At 36.1% G+C, this 21233-nt stretch overlaps 1 protein-coding gene and 1 pseudogene across 1 annotated transcript; both read right to left on the reverse strand.

Annotated features, from left to right (window-relative positions):
• Positions 1–3116: 3116 nt before the first annotated feature.
• Positions 3117–6343, reverse strand: LOC131702026 (osteoclast stimulatory transmembrane protein-like; annotated as a pseudogene).
• Positions 6344–13407: 7064 nt separating this feature from the next.
• LOC117432400 (osteoclast stimulatory transmembrane protein) lies at positions 13408–19292 on the reverse strand. The gene is made up of 3 exons (XM_059003988.1): positions 19034–19292; positions 16542–17562; positions 13408–15236 (listed from the first exon to the last, which is right to left on the reverse strand). Exons 1-3 carry the CDS (start codon positions 19075–19077, stop codon positions 14901–14903), a joined length of 1401 nt encoding a protein of 466 aa, XP_058859971.1. The 5' UTR covers positions 19078–19292; the 3' UTR covers positions 13408–14900.
• Positions 19293–21233: the final 1941 nt, after the last annotated feature.

Raw genomic sequence — 21233 nt, forward strand, 5'->3', positions numbered from 1 at the left:
TATTATTATTATTATTATTATTATTATCTCTTGAGCCAGGCTTGTACAGTGATTCGCAAGTACAGTGATTCACTTTGAGGATACAAAATGGTGCTGTCTTGCTTTGAAATGATCTTCCTTTGTGTTTGCAGTTTGAATTAAATTATTTGGTGTGGTTTGGCAACATTAGTGTGCGTTTAATACAGTATATACCAGTACTAAAACAACCTTTTCACAAAAACTGAAGGCTGGTCTGGAAGTCATTAAAGAGCTTTAAATGACATGTTACTGTTCTGTTGCCATGTTATGATGTTTTCTACGTGTTTGCTATCATCATTGAAGATTCTCTGCGTCAAGGTGAATAAGTTCAGGAGCAGCTCAAGTTGCAAGATTTTTTCACCACGTAAAGATGAGACTTTTATTATTTGAGCTCATCCTGTGAAAATGGTATCACTAAAAACACCTTTTTCATAGCCATATGTAATGCAGGCTGAATCAGCAAGTGTCTGTTTATGTTGCCTCAGACTAGATCTCCTGGTCTCAAGACACTGTTCCTGAAAAAGTGACTTTGTGTTCCCTCAGTTTAAGACATTATTTTTTTTTTTTTTTTAGTAAGGTAAAAAAATATATAATTACACTTTTTTTACTTATATCTGTTTCATATTGTCCCTTTATTTTCATGTCCCTTAAATGAAGGTGCATTTTCAACACAACTAAATAAGGGGAAGTGTAAAATCCAGGACATTATTTCCTATTAATATGCCCCTTTTGAGATTATCTTGTTGCATTTAAAGACCAGTAATTTTAGTTAATGACGAGAATGTTTTTTCCCCCACTCAGTGACCAGCAGTGACCTCCTAGACGTGGACAAAGGGGAATTGCACACAGGGAAGTTCACATGCATGTCTGTTATGACAGGGGGCCTGTCGGGATCCAGCCTCCAGAGACTTGGCAGCTTTCTCCCAGATGACTGCAGGACATTTTCTAGATGACAAGGTGCCAAAGCACTGGCCACAGCATGTCATGCATTAGATCAATGGACATGAGCAAGACATGCTCTGCCTCGGGAAATAAATGTGTTCCATACTCATAATAAAGGCCTTTTTAAGCAGGTAGCCATTAAAAACACTTGCCTTTCACTAAGGTGGTGTCATGAACTAATAATAAGTTACATTAAATTCAGGGTTCTGTGTTTCTTGCTCCCTCATGCACCAGCACTGATGGTCCGATTGACTTGCAGGATCACATTCATTTAGATTTTATGCAATACCCATCAGACTGAATGAATAATAAGAATACGAATGATATAAAAGTTCCCTTATGCTTATCTGAAGTCTCAGATACTGTCATTAATCACAGCTGTACTTGTTAACACGTTTTGCATATCTGTGATACCTAAATGTCTGGGGTAGAGAATGTGTATATGTGTATTTTTTTTTTATCATGAATTGTATGCTTCTCACATCGACCCTAAACTAGATTTACAGCAGACAGTAAACAGGATATAAGAGACCTCAAAGGAAACAGTCACTTCACTGCAAAACGTTACAAAATAAAAATAAAATAAAAAAAGATTGTAAGCACTGGAAGTTTAGGTGAATAACAGTGCCTCTGTTCTTCACACTTATCTAAACCCATTTTGAAGAACACAACACCATGACTATGCTTTGTGTTTGCGTGTTTAGAAAGAGACATTTAAAACGTTTTAAATATCACTTTTGAGAATCCTTGTGACAGAGTGAATGTCCCGTAGCTACCAAAGCTGCTGCTAAAAGTAGTTTTCTTAGAAAAACAAGTCCTTTACCAGGTCTCAAAGGATCATTCAAAAATGCTTTTCAACCACGCTGGTCACATCTTGCCAGTGAATATACAAAAGAAAACATGTCATGTGTACACATGTATCCAAAAGAACAAACAAACATGCAAGTAATACTAGAAGGAAAACGATATACTCTTGACGCTGAAGTGGAGATTCCACCATTCACTATAGACCCAGGGTACGTTTAAAATCAAGCTTTATGGTACAACAGGTTGTGCTATATCAACTGAATCGACAAATCTGTCAAAAACATATGTTAAGATATCTAAATTTAACCAAGTTTGAACAGTGAAAAGCATGTGCTGTATATTTGTATTATTATTATTATTATTATTATTATTATTATTATTATTATTATTATATATTTTTTTAATAATCCTCTCATGTTCAGTTATAGAACACCACATAATCAAAATAAAAATTGTCTTTAAAGACAGGTCTTTAATTTGTATTTCACTTTAGTAAAGAAGATGTGTACAGCTTATCTTCAAACTGAGGCTTTTCAACAGCAGCTTATCAGTCATGCAACAGGTCTGAACTTGAGAAAAACTAACCACAGCCTGAATACAAGAAACCACATGCAGTATGAAATTACAGTTTTAAGCTTATCTAAACATGACATGCATCTACCTATTAATAACAATCATAATTAAATGAATAGTTAGGCTACTGATCTCTGTAACCTTTACGTAAATAGTAATGTTGTGGACCAGAATCATCTTTTTTCATTATTATTTATATCTTAACAGACACCCTTATCCAGGGCAACTTACTTGTTACAAGATATGACATTATTTTTATATACAATTATATTATTATTTATTTATTTACCTTGCTCAAGGGTACAGCAGCAGTGTCTCCCACCTGGGATTTTTTATTATTATTATTTATTTCTTAGCAGATGCCATTATCCAGGGTGACTTACAATTGTTACAAGATATCACATTATTTTTTACATACAATTACCCATTTATACAGTTGGGTTTTTACTGGCGCAATCTAGGTAAAGTACCTTGCTCGAGGGTACAGCAGCAGCCTCCCCCACCTGGGATTGAACCCACGACCCTCCAGTCAAGAGTCCAGAGCCCTAACCACTACTCCACACTGCTTTTCATGCATTTGGAGTGAGTACTCAAATCAGAAAGAGTGAGTGGTACAAACATATTTAAGCAAAGTGTATGTCACATGTATTTGGGATTGAGCAACTACCCTGAAAAAAAAGTTTATCACAGTACATTTGCACAGTAACATGCTTATATCAGAAAGGAGAATCCACAATTGATGCAGAATGACCATTTATTGATTTCCAGAAAAGAAAACATACAGATGTATAAAAACTTGCCCCTGTGCCAGCAGAATATGTGATACCTAAAAAAAAGTATTTAACTAACTAACGAATGCTGGCGAGCAGGACAAGTGGCTTCGAGCCACCTTCCCCTAAACAAAGCTGCTGCAAGTTGGAGGCAAGGGAGTGGAGGCCAGACAGTATAAAAAACTACAGGCGGGCGTAGACAAACAGGGCTTTTATAGGGCTGATGATTACATTATTGATTTATGTGTGGATTCTCTTATTCAGAAAGTTTCCAAAGTATGCATTTTTCCATTGTTTACAATGGTCTGCCATGTTTGTTTGTTTTTTATAAATGCTTTACCATACCTCTTTGGGCTTTACAATGCTTTCCTATGCTTTGCCATGCTTTCCATATTTTTAAATAAGGCACACCTTTATAAGGGTATCATGCAAACTGCAGTCTCTGAACGTACTGTATAAAAGATCTCCCTGCTCTCTCGACGCGGCTGCTTTTTCCCAGCACAAAACACACCACAGACAATATGTTTTCTAAAAGAATTTTTCAGAATCATAAAAATGCCTATATTTGTATTCCTACTTTATGGCTTGTCTTCAGCATATCATTTTAATTTGAATGTGGTTTATTGAATAGATTTTTTTTTTTAATTGTTAAATTCAGTGGTGTTTATTGCACATATAAAAATATACACAAAACACAAACAATAACAAAGGCCAACAGCCTTACTGTCAACTTTGAAAAGGACTCTGGTCAGAAAGCTTAACACCCAGCTGACAGAAAACCCACAGAGAGACGTTTTGTTTAAGGGAAAGAATATACTTAATTCCAGTCTCTCAGTGTGAGGCTGATCATTTTTCTAATCTATTTATAAACGGACAAACATTTTTCGTCTTTGGTTCTAAAAATGCATTTGACACAACAAAAACAAAAACTACATTTTGTAACAGAACTGCTGTGTTCATTCCATTTCCTTTTCTAATCTAATCTGATCTTCTGAAACAGGTAGTTCACTCTCTCCTCTTCCCGTTGCTTGTAAAAGCTGGCTGAAATCTTTCTGCGTGCACGTCTGGCATAAACCTCCCCGACCAGCATGACAAAGGCAACAAGGTGCAGGACTCCAACCGTGACAGCTATGGAGCTGCGTGGTGGCGAGAGTTTCTTTAAACAGTTTTCACTGAGAAGGGGGATGCCGAACTTGTAGTTTTTATCCATTTTGTGTGTTTCTGTAGGGATTTGAGCCTTGGAACCGTCTCCTCCAAGAAAATTGACAACATCGTTAACAGCGTTGTTAATTTCATTCACACCTCGTACTCCAATCTTAACCTGTAAAATATATTAAGACTTTTTAAGGGTTTTTTTTTGTATGCTCCCAATGATGTATGCTCCCAATGATATCCACCCAAATACATTTTCTTAAAAAAAAAAAAAAGAAAAAAAAAAGCATAACACAAATATGTAAAATATTGAGAGTTTCTAGTTTGGTTCCAGTTTGCAGTAGACTTAATAGTTGATTGACCTCAGATCTGAACCACACCATTATGACAAAATGCAATCTGAAAACAGATAGGGAAACTGAAATTAAAAACAGATTAATTTTAATATTATTTTATTATAGAAATGATTGTATTCTTCAAATAATGAAATTACAAAAAAAAAAAACATTATAATTGCCCCTATATGTTTTCCAAAGGTGTTTTGCACACACACACATATATATATATATATATATATATATATATATATATATATATATATATATATTAACCATACACATATTTTGGAGGCTGTCTGCATTATAAATAAAACATAAAAACACAGACAAACAAAAAATGTATATATTTCAAAATGTGCGTTTACTTACTGACAGCTTGGCTGAAATAGAAAACTCTACTTCTGGAAAGTCATGTGCCCATTCTAGGATACTCCCCAGGAGGAAGAAGACAAAGTGATCAAGTCCTATTATTACTGCAGCGATCACCCAGCTATACCACGCAGGGCTCTCAAGACCTCATGACGAGACATTCTTAAACCAGTCGACTTGACTAGCTTTTTATCATAGGATAGCAGGGCATCAGTCCTCCCGTGCTCCTCAGCTAAGCTACGCAGTTTCTCTGTCACATACAAGTTGTCGTATTTTATGTCTGTCAGATAGCCTATTAAATACCACACAGACCCTGCCAGCAAATACAAGAGGAGCAATCCAGCAACAACCTTTTTTATCACCTCCAACGATGTTCTCAGAATCAATTCAACCGAGTGGAATTCTTGTTTCACTCCTTCAGAAATGACGTCCAGCTTTTTGTTAATCTCAGAAATATCAATATTTCCCGTAAAGTTCAAATAATTTTGCTCTTTTGAAAGAACTCCTTAAAATCACTTATCGCAGAATTCAAAATGATGGTGGAATTTAAAGTTTTTTCAGTTGTTGTTTGGGTTGAACATTTTATTATGTCGAATATGGTTTTAATGTTGGTGACAATGTTTGGGATACAATGTAAGACTAGCAACATCATGGCTGTTGAAATAATCAGCTTTCGGCCTTGCTTGGTACCCAGGGAAGGTATTATCATGGTAAACATACACCGAACAGGATGCACAAGAAACAGAATGAAAAGACACACAGAAGCATACATCCCTGCCACAACACAAGATGCCTGGTATTTGTATTTTAAAGTGAGATACATCCATGTAAACAGAAGCCCTCCAGTTAACACTGCAATGAACAAGCACTGTAGGAGAAGAGCAAGACACTCCAGTGCGCTGCGGGGAGCTGGTTTGGAATAGATAGACCACAGAAACTTGAAGGTCTTCTGAGCTTTCTCAAGAAGGGACCTGAACAAGAAAAAGGAAGCACGTATTACCAATTCCGTTAAAACAAAATTAGTGAGATTTGGAAAAAAAAAAAAAAGAAATCGGAGGGAGGTTTGGATATAAATTGATGCCAAAAAATGTTCTTAAATAAAACGAGTGAGTCCTTGACAAGTCTGCATTTACACTTATTATGAAAACACTTTATTATCTTACTAAACACAGTCAGCAGCTGGTTTAAGAAACATCTCCTTTTCTGGGTGTTTTACACCGCTGAAGTCATTTGAATCTGCATTAACAAGTACTTGATATTTTAAGGTTTAAAACTTGATTACTTATTTAGTAAACGTATAGCAATCACATTGCATGATTTCAATGTTAACATAGATATTTCTATTCTGTATGTGTGCCTTGTTTCATACATCATTTTAGGTTAACTGAGCCAAACCATTTGTGTAAATAAAATGAATTGCACAAACCAGAAACTGCGAACTCGCTCCATTCCTCAGCTAGCAGAGGCAAACTTCAAGAAGAAAGGCTTTTGGTAGCTTAACGTTTTTGCAGTTCCCTGTTTGTTTTTACAGAATAACTTCAAATGTAAAAGGAGGAGCCAAAACAACCCAAATATATATTCAAAATGAGATTGGAGAGCAAGGTGGGAACTGAATGGTCATGCTGTGCTGTGGTTTGAAAAGAAAAAAAAAACAAAACATGTTGATTTGTGCAACTCTGTGCAATATTTGTACATTGTGTTGTATTATAGTGGTATGCTATGGTATTTTCCTCTAGAATAACAGAATATGGTTCTCCACAGACACATATTCTTTTCTACTGACTTTTTTCACTTAAAAATAGGCACACTATTACACTGTAGCTGCGCTGTATGTATTTTTTTATACATTACAGCAATATGATCAGGAAAATAACTGTGTTGTTAATGTTAAGTGTACAAAGTAAAACTTAGTAAAAGGGAACTAGCACTAAGTTATGTACCTGTATTCCATACACTTTGTATATAGACTATATTTTTAATGAGAAGACTGTGCTGGTAACGACACCTGCATGCTGGTAATAACAGTAATATGATCAATTAGTATTATGTACTTTTAAAAGATTCTTGTGAATTATGCTAATTACATTTTAAATTTTAAAATACACTTGTTTAATATATTTTATATGTATTTGATTTTTTTTATTTTAAAGGTAAATGGGACCAAAGTCATCTGCTCAAAGGTCAAAGAAATACAGAGAAGAAATGAAGTCTGATCCTGTGAAATAACAGGAGCATTTTAAAAAGAAAAAGAAAGATACCTAAAAAGAAAGAGGAAAGTTAAAGAATATCGAACAGTTATCAAAAAAAAAAGGAACCAAAACACAAAAGACGACAATGGAATAAAGAAGTACAACACTCCACCAGAGTCACCACAACATGAGCGGCCTGCCCATCAAGAAGCTGGGGGAAGTGAAGAAAATGTAAAAATATAAAAAGAGATGACAGAGAATGGCAGCAAGATTTAGAAACACCACTTCTCCAAAAACAAAAGCTACCCAGCAGTTTAGATCTAACCCTGACACGATCAGGAGAGTTCATCTTTTCCACAATGCCCTTGTTTCTGAGTTACGTGCAAATATATTGGCAAACTAAATCAGAAAAAGAAAGGCAAGTCGCTTCAAAGATCATCAGTGGGAAGATCTTGAAGAAATAAAAGCTAAGTAGCAAGCCTCAGAATAGTTTATTCTATCAGTTCTGTTTTTAAAACATTAAAATGTGCATTACTAACATTATAGATAACTGTACTTTTTGTTCTTCTACAAATTCCAATTTTAGTAAAACATTTTATTTCATTTTATAAAATTTTATGTTAAAGGTGATTATATATTTTTTCAATTAATTTGCAACTTGTTCTTTGAACTACAGCACCTACATACATTTGGTTGTACAAATAAACAATAAGTTTGCATAGAAAAGTTTGTGTGTCATTACCAGAACACTCTTGTCATTACCAAAAACAGCAGTGTCATTAGTGTCATATATATATATAGTAGATTAAAATAATAGATTAAAATAATTTATCAAACCGCTTGTTAGTGGATACAGCAAGCCAAAGCAAGGCCTGGTTTTCCCCTTGAAGCTGTGGTTTCGCTTTGAAGACAAATGGGGTTTATTTGATGTTGATTAACAATAGGGAGAGCATGGGGAATTACAAAGTGTATTAACATATACAATAAAAAGCACACTGTCCAGTATAACTGTGAATATTAATTCAGGCGGTCACAAAACTAATGTGTGGAAAACAACAACATATTGTGGTTTAAATTAACAGAAAATATTACTACTCTACAACAACTAGGCATGTTGTTTTAAACAAGATAGAGGGTTTTGTTTGTCAGTGTAGGTTGGTTGAATAATTACTTTTTTTAGTAAAATAATTATGACATAATTGCATGTACATTTCAGCAGCAATTTGATTAGCTCACATATTTTACTATTGCTACATATAAAGTACATCTACAGTTGTAAAACTGTTTTGAATGAAAGTCTTTTTGACTATGTATGTGAGTGCACTGTAGTTGTATCTTATTTGCATGGCAGAGATGTGTTGTATTTGTACTGTAGTTATTTGTGCGTAACTTGTATTGTTAACTGATAATTGCGCAGGTCATTTTAAATGCTGTTTAAAAGTGTGATTGAAGTTGGGACCATCTTGGAAGTGAGACATTGTACTCAGGTTGGCTTCAAAGAATGAATGTCTCCCTCCACACTGGTCCCTTTACAAATTCATCAGATTCCTATGATTCCCCCAAAAGGCTGAACATGTCCCGGGTAAAAGATAACAATGCAATCTTCCACCACGTCTGTCTCAATCGAACTGAGCACTGTCCAACAAAACTCTACTTTCAATTGCTCTTGTAATGAATATAGTACAGAGGATACAGTGTATTCAGCTCGTACAAACGCACCTTTATCTTAAAACAACAACGTGGCTCTTTTAGTGAAACTAAAAGCCAGCATCTTTCTCGTTCTTATTAATACAGGTCAGTACATCTTAATTATATGGGTCAGTTTAAATGTAAGTAAACTGTGAGATAATAATACACTAAAGCAACTGAGCAAGTGAACTTAAAGCCTGCATCCTTCTCGTTCCTAATTATACTGTTGCATGGACTTGACTGATGTGTACTCACTACTAATAGTGCCCAGAAAGCGCATGCACATGAGTATATAAACTGTAAGCCTCCAACATACGATAAACGCTAACAAGCAATGTAAAAAATCCACCTGACAGCCAAAGGAATACGCTAGAAGAAAAGAAAAGACTCCTCAGGTGACAGGTCATTGCAACAGATCTTTTACAGGCCTGAAGCTTTGCATTACATTCAAAACACAGAACTTCCAAACAGCAGAACATATCTTTTAACATTGTGATCGAAAACAGTAGGCATTAGTTATATTTTTTATCATAATTTACAATAGATTATGACAACAATAGCATCTGGTTCTTAACACAAGCGGCTATGACACCACGTGTCAACGGTAAGCACACTCAGAAAGAAAAGAAGATGGCCCCTGTGGTTCTATACACACCTATCACAGACATTCCCATCTATTAAAGTGCTTGTAGCTCACACTATCATTGTTCACATCCATTTGCTACATAAGTCTTAAATGTGCAGTTTGGAAAGAAACCCATGTTGTAGAAAACATATCTGGTACTTCACCTACTCTATCGTTGGAAGTCTGTAACTACACTACTCTTTTCTAGACTTTAGTCTTAAGAAGTCTGATACTGCTTCACTTAACTCAGCTGGGTCTTCTGGATTGAAGAATGTTACTGGCTGAAAGCTTGTCAGTCAATAGGGAAGCTGTTGGTTGGCTAAAGACAGCAAAGAAGGCATTAAAGGGGTGGGGAGAATTTCACTCTTCACATGATAAGGCAAAGGAATATGCAATCCTACCTGAGCATGGTATGCAAACAGACATGTCTTTTACCAAGTGTAGTACCCGATAGGTTTTAAAAATAAAATATTTTATTATAGCACGTGGTTCTTTCAAAACTAAACTACTGTCTAAACTACCTTAATCTAATTGCATTAAATCTGTACTAGTCTCCAGTAAGGAACCAGACTCTCGCTGGTCACCAGTTCATCAGTAGTTGCTTGTAGTTTCAACAGAGAGTAAAAACAAACAATATATATATATATATATATATATATATATATATATATATATATATATATATATATATATATATATATATATGCATTAAACTTTTCTAAACTCAAACCAACAACAGCTTCAAACTGTTTCAAAATGTAAAAGACCAACATGTAGTCCATAGTGCTCTCTTGTGGCAGGGAAATGCAGTTTCCACAGAGAAAGAGAAAAATCAAGCTTAAAAAGGCTTAACACACACACAGTTATTCTTATTTTGTACTTTTGAGTGTATCAGTTTGCCTCTGACTTGTAGAAGCTGTTACTTGTTGCATGGATTCAGAGCTCTTCAGTTTGTCTTTTCATTTTGCAAGCATCTGGTTATAAGTAACACATAAAACAATGCCTGTCAAAATGAGTCTCAAAAGACCGAAACCAGCACAAGCTCTCCAGACTCGACTGAAATGTCAGATTTTAAAAGATAGTAGTACTGGGAACCAACCAAGACGTAGCTTTGCTATAATATGTGTCTTCAGCGTTTTTCCTCCGCCAGGTAGTGTGGATTTCCTGTTGGGCTGGTGTTGACGGCTGAAGTGTAGTCCTGGCTCCAGGGATCAACCAAAGTGCGGCCTCCTTAGCGCCTCAGCATGGCTACCGTCTGGAATAGGCTGGGTGGGGCACTGCGCAGACCTCAGTTGCCTCCTTTTTCTAACCAGGCGTTCAATCTCCAGCTGCCATCTAGACTTTCCTGGAATCACACTTCTTCGTTGCTTCCTATCATCTACTCCAAACCTCTCACTCCCGTACGCATAGATGATAGGTATCCCCAAATGGATCCAGCTTCCTTTCTACTGCTCCACTTACCTTCTCCAACAACAAGCACAGGTCTGTGTCAACCATGTGCCAAGCCATTTACTCAGAGGCTTTCGGCTACTTACCCTTTGGTTTGCACCCATTAAGGTTCCTTTCTCTCCTAATTTGGCTCATCTGACTAGGCTCACAGGATCATTGGTTTCATCACTAGCTGTGCTTCTATCGGAGCTGCTCTTATCTATAACAGGGGTGCTGATATCTTGTGAACTGTGCTGTGCATCCTGTCGCTGGATTTCACTCGCCTGAGAAGTACTGATCAATGCGCCGCCCCTGCCCCAGAAAACAATGTGTGACATGGAATGACTTAGGAAGATTTAATGGGGATGGGGCAAGATATTCTGAGAGAATCAAACCAAAAAATTGAAATATCGGATCGTTATACACCTAGATTCGGTATGTTTCAGGATTTGGGCTTCAGTATCAAGCACGTTTAGCTTGCTTCCAAACCAAATGTAACCTTTTTATGGTGCAATTCATTTTGCAATGACACTTTGATACTTGACTGGTGTAACCTACATTATATATGTCTATGCTAACCAACTAAAACTGAAGAGCAGCTCCTTAACAAAGATTAACAATTACAATATTATGTAATCTTTGGTTTGATCCACGCATTGAGTTAATGTATCAATATTTTAACCAAACACCAAATTAAAGTGCTTACATGTTTGTTTATACCTGCATTTAGTCACAAATTGACCCTCCTCAGTAAAATGAGGGTTAGCACTTCTGGTTCCTATTCAATAAAATACAAAGCCTTTATTTTTTAAGCAATAAAATGCTAACAGAGTGGTTTTGTTGCTGCAAAACAGTCCCAGTGTAAAGTTGAGCCCTAGTCACAAAACTGTAAGCACTGTGCTATCATAGACACAGGGATCCTGCAATTCTAGCACAACCAGCAAAAAAAAAGAACAGCTCTGACCAGTAACATCCGTACTTACAATTACCACATTTTCTGTCATTCTGGTAGGTAATAACTAGTTCACATACTATAACAGCGTCACTGATATGACTCTGAGTTGACAATAATTAAGTTAGTAGTGTCAGAATACTATGGATCCGTAAAGCAGATAAAGATAAAAGACAGAAAGTATTTTGAAAGTCTTTGAGTAAAAAAAAAATGTTTTGAAATCTGAAAGGGATCCATTAAGTGTCTTTTCCTAATGCAGTAACCACTGCCACCTGGTGGCAATGTGTGGCTAATACAGTTTTCATAAAGAAAACCACTGAAGAAAGAAAGGCTTCAGAAATGTCAATGGGGCAAGCTGGGCACGGGCTGCTCTTGTTAGGCTTTTGTGTATCACTAGAAATATGACTGTGAAAATATTGGAATATTGTACCAGCCATCTCAAACTAATGCATCTAATAAACCTTTTCAGAGTCTGTACATATGTTGAGCAGATTTAGTGCTCATGATATTTTAAAATGATTAAGGAACTAGAGAATTCAATACAAGAAATATCAACAAAAATCATCTGACAGCCTTTTCAATTGCACCAAAGGTTTTTCATTTTATTTAAGTAATCAAACACTGCTAGGATAGCAATGCTACCAAATTATTAACATACCTTTATTAAAATACCTTCAAGGACTGTTTTTTTTTTGTTTGTTTGTTTGTTTTGTTAGATACTGCTTTGAAAAACGAGAATACACTAACAAATCACCTGTAAAACATCTGAAAATTGATTCAAGAAACTTGATAGAATTAATCAAAATGGGTTTTTAAATTACAGTCCTTAAAGTTGTGTCTCAGTAGCAATTGTATTTGCATTGCAGTATCCAAATTGTCCAGCAGAGGTCCCTTGGCACTTTTACCCTAAAATGCATGGGTCATCATAATCAAGTTTCTTAATACCGGGAAACATCTTGCAACATTGATATTTGAACTAACTTGAAATTACATTTACTTTACTCACCATCTTACTAACATTTTTTTTAAATGGTGTTTTTAATCATTTTGAGACATTCTCACTGCAATTATACGAATGCTGTGTTTTTTCACTTTCTGATACAGCCTGTTTTTTAAGTACCTTCACTCAAATTGAGGAGCATCTCTTACTCTCTACAGTATAATCCTGCAAATAGGCACATATGCTTATGAGTACAAGGGTCCTTATATGGATTATTATTATTATTATTATTATTATTATTATTAATAATTAGTCATTTAGCATACACTTTTATCCAAAGCAACTTAGAGAGACTAAAGGGTGAACTATGCATCAACAACTGCTGCTGCTGAGCCACTTCCAATAGGACCTTGTTTGTTTTACGTCTCATCCGAAGGACAGAGCACAAGTGACGTTAAGTGACTTGCTCAGGGTCACACACAGTGAGTCAGTGGCTGAGCCAAGATTTTATATAACGCCTCTTGTTTGTTAAAATATATTCTACAGCTTGGTTCCAAATGTTTTTATATTCAAGAGGCATCTTATTATAGTTATATAATTGTTGTTATCCATCATTAAATTCCATCATATATAATGAGTTTTCTCCTTTTCAATATAATATATATGTTTTTAACTTTCAATTAGTAAAGAGGACAATATCATTCTAAATTGTGCCTTATCAGTTGAAAAGACAGGAATGACAAACTGGTAGTAGTTGCTATTTGAACTAGGACAACCACATCCCTTTAGAGCAGAGATAAGACCTGTATGATGCTGCAGAGTAACACACCTTGTATATGTAACCCTTTAAAAATAAATATTCAATATTTATTTTTGTGTTTGAACCAATTGCCAATAACATTTACATTATTAAAACTAATAAATGTCGGGCGGCCTTGCTAAATGAATCCCTGTAGTGTGCTTTGTGTTGCTGGGGGTCACTCTCGTGCCTGCACACATGTGGGGAGGGTTTAGGATGTAACACCCCTGACAGCTGGGCCGTGACGTTGATCATTAACGTAGAGAGGATAGGAATGGAATAGCAGAACCAAGCAGGAGGGTTGGTAAAACACTGTTATTGTTTTAGTCTTGCTAGTTATTCAATAGTTAATATGGAGAGTTAAGATGACTGTTTAACAGGTAAGTTATTATTATTATTATTATTTATTTCTTAGCAGACGCCCTTATCCAGGGCGACTTACAATTGTTACAAGATATCACATTATACATTATACAGATATCACATTATTTTTACATGCAATTACCCATTTATACAGTTGGGTTTTTACTGGAGCAATCTAGGTAAAGTACCTTGCTCAAGGGTACAACGGCAGTGTCCCCCACTGGGGATTGAACCCACAACCCTCCGGTCAAGAGTCCAGAGCCCTAACCACTACTCCACACTGCTGCCCATAAGTTCGCTACAATAAATCTTTTGACATTTCAGCTTCCAGATATACCTTAGACATAGTGCTAGAGCAGTGGTTTTCAATCTCTTCATCTCAAGTACCAGTGTTTCCAGCAGACTCCACCAGGTGTACCACTAACTATGTGCAATCTTAAACGGCTGTTGTAAAACAGAGACCTACCCCATTACAACCGGTTTTCTCACTGAAAATGTGCCAGCATCATCTAATTATTTAACAAGAGTTCACCACAATCAACAACACAGTGTGGTTCCCCATCAGTAACTCTGAAAGTTCACAACAAGGTAGTATTCTGGTTGAGGAATCATACCGTCATAAAACTACTGCCAGTGCGTACCAGTTGCAGGCCTGTCACATACCAGTACTGCGTAGCACAGGTTGAAAACCACTGTGCTAGAGGGTGTTATCACCTGTTCTCCATATCTTAGGATTTTAGTGTGGCTTGCATGCCTTTCCCATTGGAATTTGGTCAACTTTTTTCTTTGATTTTAAAATTAATAGACAAAAACTATTAAGACAACAGTAAATACCTTAGACTTCTTTCTTATTTGCTTTGAAATTCTGCAACAAGTTCATAACCAACCACAATTATTCCTTCCTTATTTCTAAAAGTTAGACCAACAGAGAGTGGTTCTAGTGAATTTATTTGTTGTCTGACGTTTTTATAATATACACTGGAAGGTCATTCTTGTTTCGTTCCTCTTTGGCTATTATTTTTTGATATAGAAAATGAACCCTTTTCTCTTCCTGTTTCTTGAAGAAGGAAGCAGAAATCTTTCTGCGTATGCGCGTTGCGTAGATTTCACAGATGACCATGATGTAGGCGAGAAGGTAAAGGGCTCCCACCAGGATGGCGATGTCTCTGTCAGGTTCGGATGGTTCCGTTATGCAGTGTCTGGAGGTAAGGGTAAAGTTCCAGTGATAATCCTTTTGGAAACTATATTTTTTGATGGTAATAAAACCCAATATCAATTCAGCCTGTAAGAAAAATAGAGAAAACACGAATCTTAAAGGTGTTGTGCCCCATTTCTTTCTTTATTTTGTAGTTTTGCACCCTTGGGCTTAAGCAGTTCAGTCTATGTGGCCCTTTAAGCAGTTCAGTCTATGTGGCCCTTTAACCCTTTGACTGCCACTCAAATAGAACGATTGGGTTCTGTTTAATCAATAACATTGCATTGTTAATATAACCCCAGAGGGTATTTTAAACCTGCATCCATTAAGCACAGGTTAAGGCAGAGTGTATAGAGCTATATAGCTGATATAATTTATAATTCTTTAGCAAGTTTGAATATGCATGAGGGAAGTCTAGGGACAAATATTTAGCTTCTGGACGCACCCATCTAATCTTTCATTACCTGAAACAGGTAAATCCCCCTGGTCTTCTTGTCACTTGAAATCGCTTGCAGGTAGGGTTGCCACCTGGACGATTTTTGTGCTGCCTTGCTGGTTGCCAGTGTAAAGAGTTACTGTAATGTGCTTTTATTTTTTTTTATTTTAAGCACAGTGATCACTGTACATTTTTTTGTCTGATAAAGCTTACAGCAATTTGACCTATACGCAACAGTGGATGCCAGTCATCAGCATCTATCAATCAATGTGCTGTTTCACTGCGTCACTACTGTGAATCCTCCCCCACACACATAAGGTTAGAAAAAAGATAAAATAACATACAAAAATACACGTGTTTTTTTTTTTTTAAATGGTTCGCTAAAACATTAGTAACAATTAGCTATAGTTGGCAATAGGACCCTTTGTTGGTGTTGGATTCCAATCCCAGCACTTCTGTAGTGGTACCTGCTGCTACAACTCAAGAAAGACACAGAATGACATCACAAATGAAATAGCCAATAACAGACCTTGTTGCCACGGACGCTACAGCACATCATATATAAATAATTCTTTCTGAATTATACCTCACAAGATACTTCAAGTACCTGAAGGGAACATTGCCTGTAGAGTGTTTTGCAAACGCTGCAGTTTCTGATATTGGCAAGCCTTGAAAAAAATCTAAACACATATTTTTCCTAAGGTTTCCTCAATCGTATGGGGAACTGTAAGGCTGAACCAACATTAAATAGGTTATTAGTAGTGATTATGAAATGTGCTAAATGAATGTTTACAATTGTGTAATGTTTATTATGATACAGTTGGGATGTTTGGTTTTTGTCTGGGTTTTGCACAGTGCTGTTGGACAGTGTCAGTGTTATATGCAATCCATACACTGGATGGCTTTGTTCTTAAGATATGAGGTAATAAGAAGAAATTTAAAAAAGAAATGCTTACCGAGTATGTGACTCTAATGGTCATGGGTATCACTGGGAAGTCATAAAGCCAGGGGGCACTGGTTACAATAAAACTGAAGACAATCCGGTCTGCCACGATGACACTTATAATCAGGAGCAGATATAAAGTGATGACTGCCAGACGAACCAGACATCTAAAACTTTCACGACGGGACATTTTGAAACCTCTGGAGTTGATTAATCCTGCGGTAGGCATGATACGTCTTCCATTCTCTCTGGCTAAGTGCTCCAGTTGCTTAGTGATGTAGACGTTATCAAACTTCATATCGGTAAGGTAGCCTTTTAAATACCAGGATGAACCTATAAGCAGACATAGGACAAAAAGGCCAGCGAGAAGTCTACTGGTAACGAGTTTGGTTTCTTCAAGCACCATTTTAGCCAACAAGAAGTCATTAGCGACCTGTTGGCTGACAACGTGAAACTCCTTTCTGATTTCAGAAACATTGACATTTGCAGCTAAGTCAAAATCTCCCAGACTGGCTTTAAACACATTTTGCATTTCTTTATTAATTTTGAGAACTTCCTGGCCTATTTCCTTTGTGGCATTGTTCAACAACTCAGTTGAGTTGATCACATTTTCAGCTGAAGTACTCGCACTGCATTTCAAAGTGTACATTATAACATTAATGTTAGTGACCATGTTTGGAATAACCTTAAGTGCTATGAGCATCACTGATGTTGAAATTATTAATTTGCTGCCTTGCTTGGTGCCCAATGTGGGGATTATCATTGTAAACATACAGCGCACAGGGTGTACAAAAAACAGGAGAAGAAAGGCCATGATACTGTAAATCCCTGCAGTCACACCAGAAGCGCAGTACTCTAACCCTAAAGTGTAAAACATCCAGTTGAACGAAAGACCCCCAGTTATGACAGCAATGCTAAAACACAGTAGAAGTAGCGTGAGAAATTCAGCAGTGTTGTTTGGAGTTGGTTTTGAATAGGCAGACCAGGTAAATTCCAGGGTCTTCTTTACTTTGAGAAAGTATTGCTTCCATGGCCTGTAAAAAGCATATGCATCAGTCAGGATTTTTCCTAGAGGAGCTGTTAAATATTTAAGCGATAATGAGGGCTGGTCGAATGTACGAGGAAATAAACTCTTGAAACAAACAAACCTCAGTGATTGCTGTTTATTCTAGCGAGGGAGGTGTTGACTTTCAAGTTCCCACAACCAGACCTAAATTTATAGCAATTATGCAACAATTGTTTTCAACCTACATCCTGTGTCAATTGTGTTGATTTGGGACATGATTCAAGTCAGCACCATTCAGCAATAGAATCTGTGACTAAACTGTTTTTAGTTTTTAAAAAATTAACCAAAGACCAGTGAAGTGAAGAGTAAATGACTAATTTTGTTTTTCAAAAAGAGAAAAACACCAGTTAAAGTTACAAATCTAAAAATAAACACAACTAGTATATAATTTGTCAGTTTAAGTAAGTTAGCTTTTTTGTTTTTTTCTCATTTTGTAACTTGAAAAGTAGTTTTTTACCTTTTGAAAAAGGTTTGTTTGTTTCATGTCTTAAAATAAACACAAAGTCACAAAATCTTGTTTTTGAACAAGCATAGACGAATATAAAATTAAAGTATGGTAAGTTACAGTTGATTAAAATGGTTGTCAGGCCCTTTGACAATACAGGTTGGTTTGTCATTTTTATTCAGAGGAGAATGGAGGCTGAGCTGTGATTTCAAACGCAAAGACGTTAGGTGTATTGGGAGACAGAGCCATTCTTTACTTTGTTGGTATAACATATGATATCATACTGTAGGATACACTGTCTTGGAATTCCTATAGAAGATTGTGGGGGAGTCATTTCCATTATATATATCATGTACAGTTTTATAGTAAAATACTATACCCTGGTAAATGCTTACTAATTTAGTAAGAGTCAAAGCTGATGCTGATGTTGCCTAACACTTTCTAACAATTTCTAATTTAAACTATTTTCCTACCTCAACATACAATATGTTTAATAACACATACAATCAATGGCCAGACTTGAGGTGATAATGATGATTAACATTGGTAACAGTTAACATGCTTTTTTCTGCTCAGTGACAGACTTGTCTTATAATAGCTATAACTACAGAATGCGTCAAGTCTACCTCACAAGCTAAAAAAAAAAGTCTCTGATTTTAATCACTCGGAAAAAAAGGCTTGATAACTAAGGTTGCTTGTTATACCTCCGTCGCAGTCATCTCTAATTGGCAACGCATTTATGGTTGTATTATTATTTATAAAGGATCTCTAGACTAACTTGTTTTAAATAACTCTTTATATAAAAGTTGGATGAAATTATTCAATATTTTATAAACAGCACCCTCATGTTTTACTTTTTACAACAGAACCATGGCTAAGTAAATTACTACAAATAAAAGTTTTTATTTAGCACAATATAAAAAGGTATCCACACTACACTACAGTGCATACAGTACTTGTCTGTTATTTAATATTTGATTAAAATCGTACATACCTGAATTCACGAGCAAAACAAATATGTTTATGAAGCAAGTCCATGCCTAAGATCCAGTTTCATGAAAAAGGGAACTTTAGTGTGCATTGACAAAGCTAAAATCAGCTGGTGTTGTGTCAGTGTGGTTTTAAGATTTCAGTCTGGAAAAAACAACATAGGTTGCTGAAATCAATAATTTGCATATGTGATGAACAGTTTGAACACACCCTTGTGGGGTCTCAATTTATCTAAACAGTGGCAGATCTAACGGCTGTCCTAAAATGAGGTCCTTTGTGCACCAAGCACCTAACTGTGACTGGGAGTTCATTTAGTATATTTATAAATATGAAGGTCCTACATCAATGATTTAATAAATGGCTCTGCCTCTATTAAGACCAAATGAATTGACCCCTTTGTCTAAATTGAAGTCACACACTCACTGTCCACTCTATCTAGACACTAGTTTCTATAAGCATTATTTCCCCACTTATCTATGTATTTAGTTCATCTGAATTCTTTCTGAGGTACGTAGGATTTATTTTGCAATTAGTAACTGGTATTTCCACATTATGTATGACAAGGAAGTCTAAATATAGAAGTAATGGATATAACTCATTTTAACTTTACTCTTTCCACAGAATCCAAATGATCTGTGCTTATAGGGACCAGCTGGTGTTTTTAGGTGACCAGAGGAAATAAAATGCATTTCACAGCGGTTTCAAATATGGAAGTTAAAGTAAATAGAACTAACCTATTATCGTAAATGTAACCTAATATTGAAACTCTTAATTTCGCTATCTGACTTTAAAAAAAGTGAAATATTGAGTGAAGGGCTTACTGTCAAAATGAATGTGAAATATCATAGGATCGCTAAATGAATGGGCTCCATGTTCTATATAACAAGTAAACACACAGCAGATGTTGGTGATGGTATCCTTAAATGGAAAAGCTGCTCCCACAATGCTGTTCATACATCAAGTTTGGATCTTTTGTAGAATCTTTAGTTGCTCACGGTTTGCTTCTCGAATCATCTACAATCTGCGTGGTGCAACATATTTTGCAATCAAATTGAAGCAAAGATTTTAAAACCATGTTTGTGTGCCTGTTAATCATTAAGGCTGAAGTACACAACACAAGTATTTACAGAGTGCATCAACTTTAAACTGTTCCCCTCTATGCCACTATACAAAATGTAATCTTTGTTTAACCAATTTCCAACCACATGAAATCTACTACCAGGAGAGATAGCATATCGGCAAACAAACAGTACTGCTGGAGTTTCAGAGTGCAGAAACGCTCACACTCTCTCTGGAGTCCTGAAGCTGACTGCGAGGGCTCCTTCTCACCCATTTCCAGTATATTGCAGTGTCAGCAACGTCAGTAACCAATTGAATCGTTCACATTTTCCCATGGTTTTGAAGACCTGGTAAATCCCTTCCTCTCAGGCACTTCCACTTGCCAGAGTTCTGTGCAAATTCGGAGTTTTGTAGGAGAGCGCTAAACCCCGCACAGTGTTCATGCCCTCTGCCCCTGTCACATTCAGGATATCAGCTTTGGACAATTATAGAATCTCAGTTTCAGTAACAGCACTGGCAAATCTGAACCACTTAATTTGCCGTAACATGGTTACAACTTCTTAACAAGATCAAAATGGGATCCCACGAGACCAGAAAAAGGCAGTGTAGGTAAAATGACTTTTTCATTGCCGCTGTTTCTGTTCGACCAGTTCAAGTGTTCCCTACATTGTAGTAATACACTGACATTAATTTTAGCTAATTGCGCTGCGTAACCTAATTTGATTCCAATTGCACAGTACTGTATCTTATGAAATACGTTAAAACTGATGCCATGAAAACGAGAAGACATCTAGAAAGATTTCTCATTGAAACTTTGTCTGAGGTTTTACTAAGATTTCAAAATGCAGGTATGTTGCCTAAATGAAATGACACTACCATGTACTGAACACACAACAATGTGATTGTGAGGATGGAACTCCATACATTTCTAAAATGTATTTAACATGTACATGTATGTAGTTATTTTCCCAATTAAATAATCTCTTTGTATTTACACACATGAATGAATGAATCAATCAATCAATTAAATAATGTATCAAAAGCGTCAGAAGAGTGTTGATAAACGTACTTGTATTTTGTAGTCTGTTTAAGGTTTATTTTTTTGTTATTTTATTTTAGATCCATACTTTTCAATAATTGTGCAA

The sequence above is a fragment of the Acipenser ruthenus genome, chromosome 29 (assembly GCF_902713425.1).
Source record: "Acipenser ruthenus chromosome 29, fAciRut3.2 maternal haplotype, whole genome shotgun sequence".
NCBI lineage: Eukaryota > Metazoa > Chordata > Actinopteri > Acipenseriformes > Acipenseridae > Acipenser > Acipenser ruthenus.

Excerpts from the sequence above, each read along its gene's own strand:
- LOC117432400 (XM_059003988.1), bottom strand. The coding sequence starts at position 19,077 with ATGGACTTGCTTCATAAACATATTTGTTTTGCTCGTGAATTCAG. Across the intron at positions 17,563-19,033 it reads TGTTTTGCTCGTGAATTCAG|GCCATGGAAGCAATACTTTC; the intron begins GTATGTACGATT and ends TGCTTTTTACAG. Across the intron at positions 15,237-16,541 it reads CCATTAGAGTCACATACTCG|GCTGAATTGATATTGGGTTT; the intron begins GTAAGCATTTCT and ends TTTTTCTTACAG.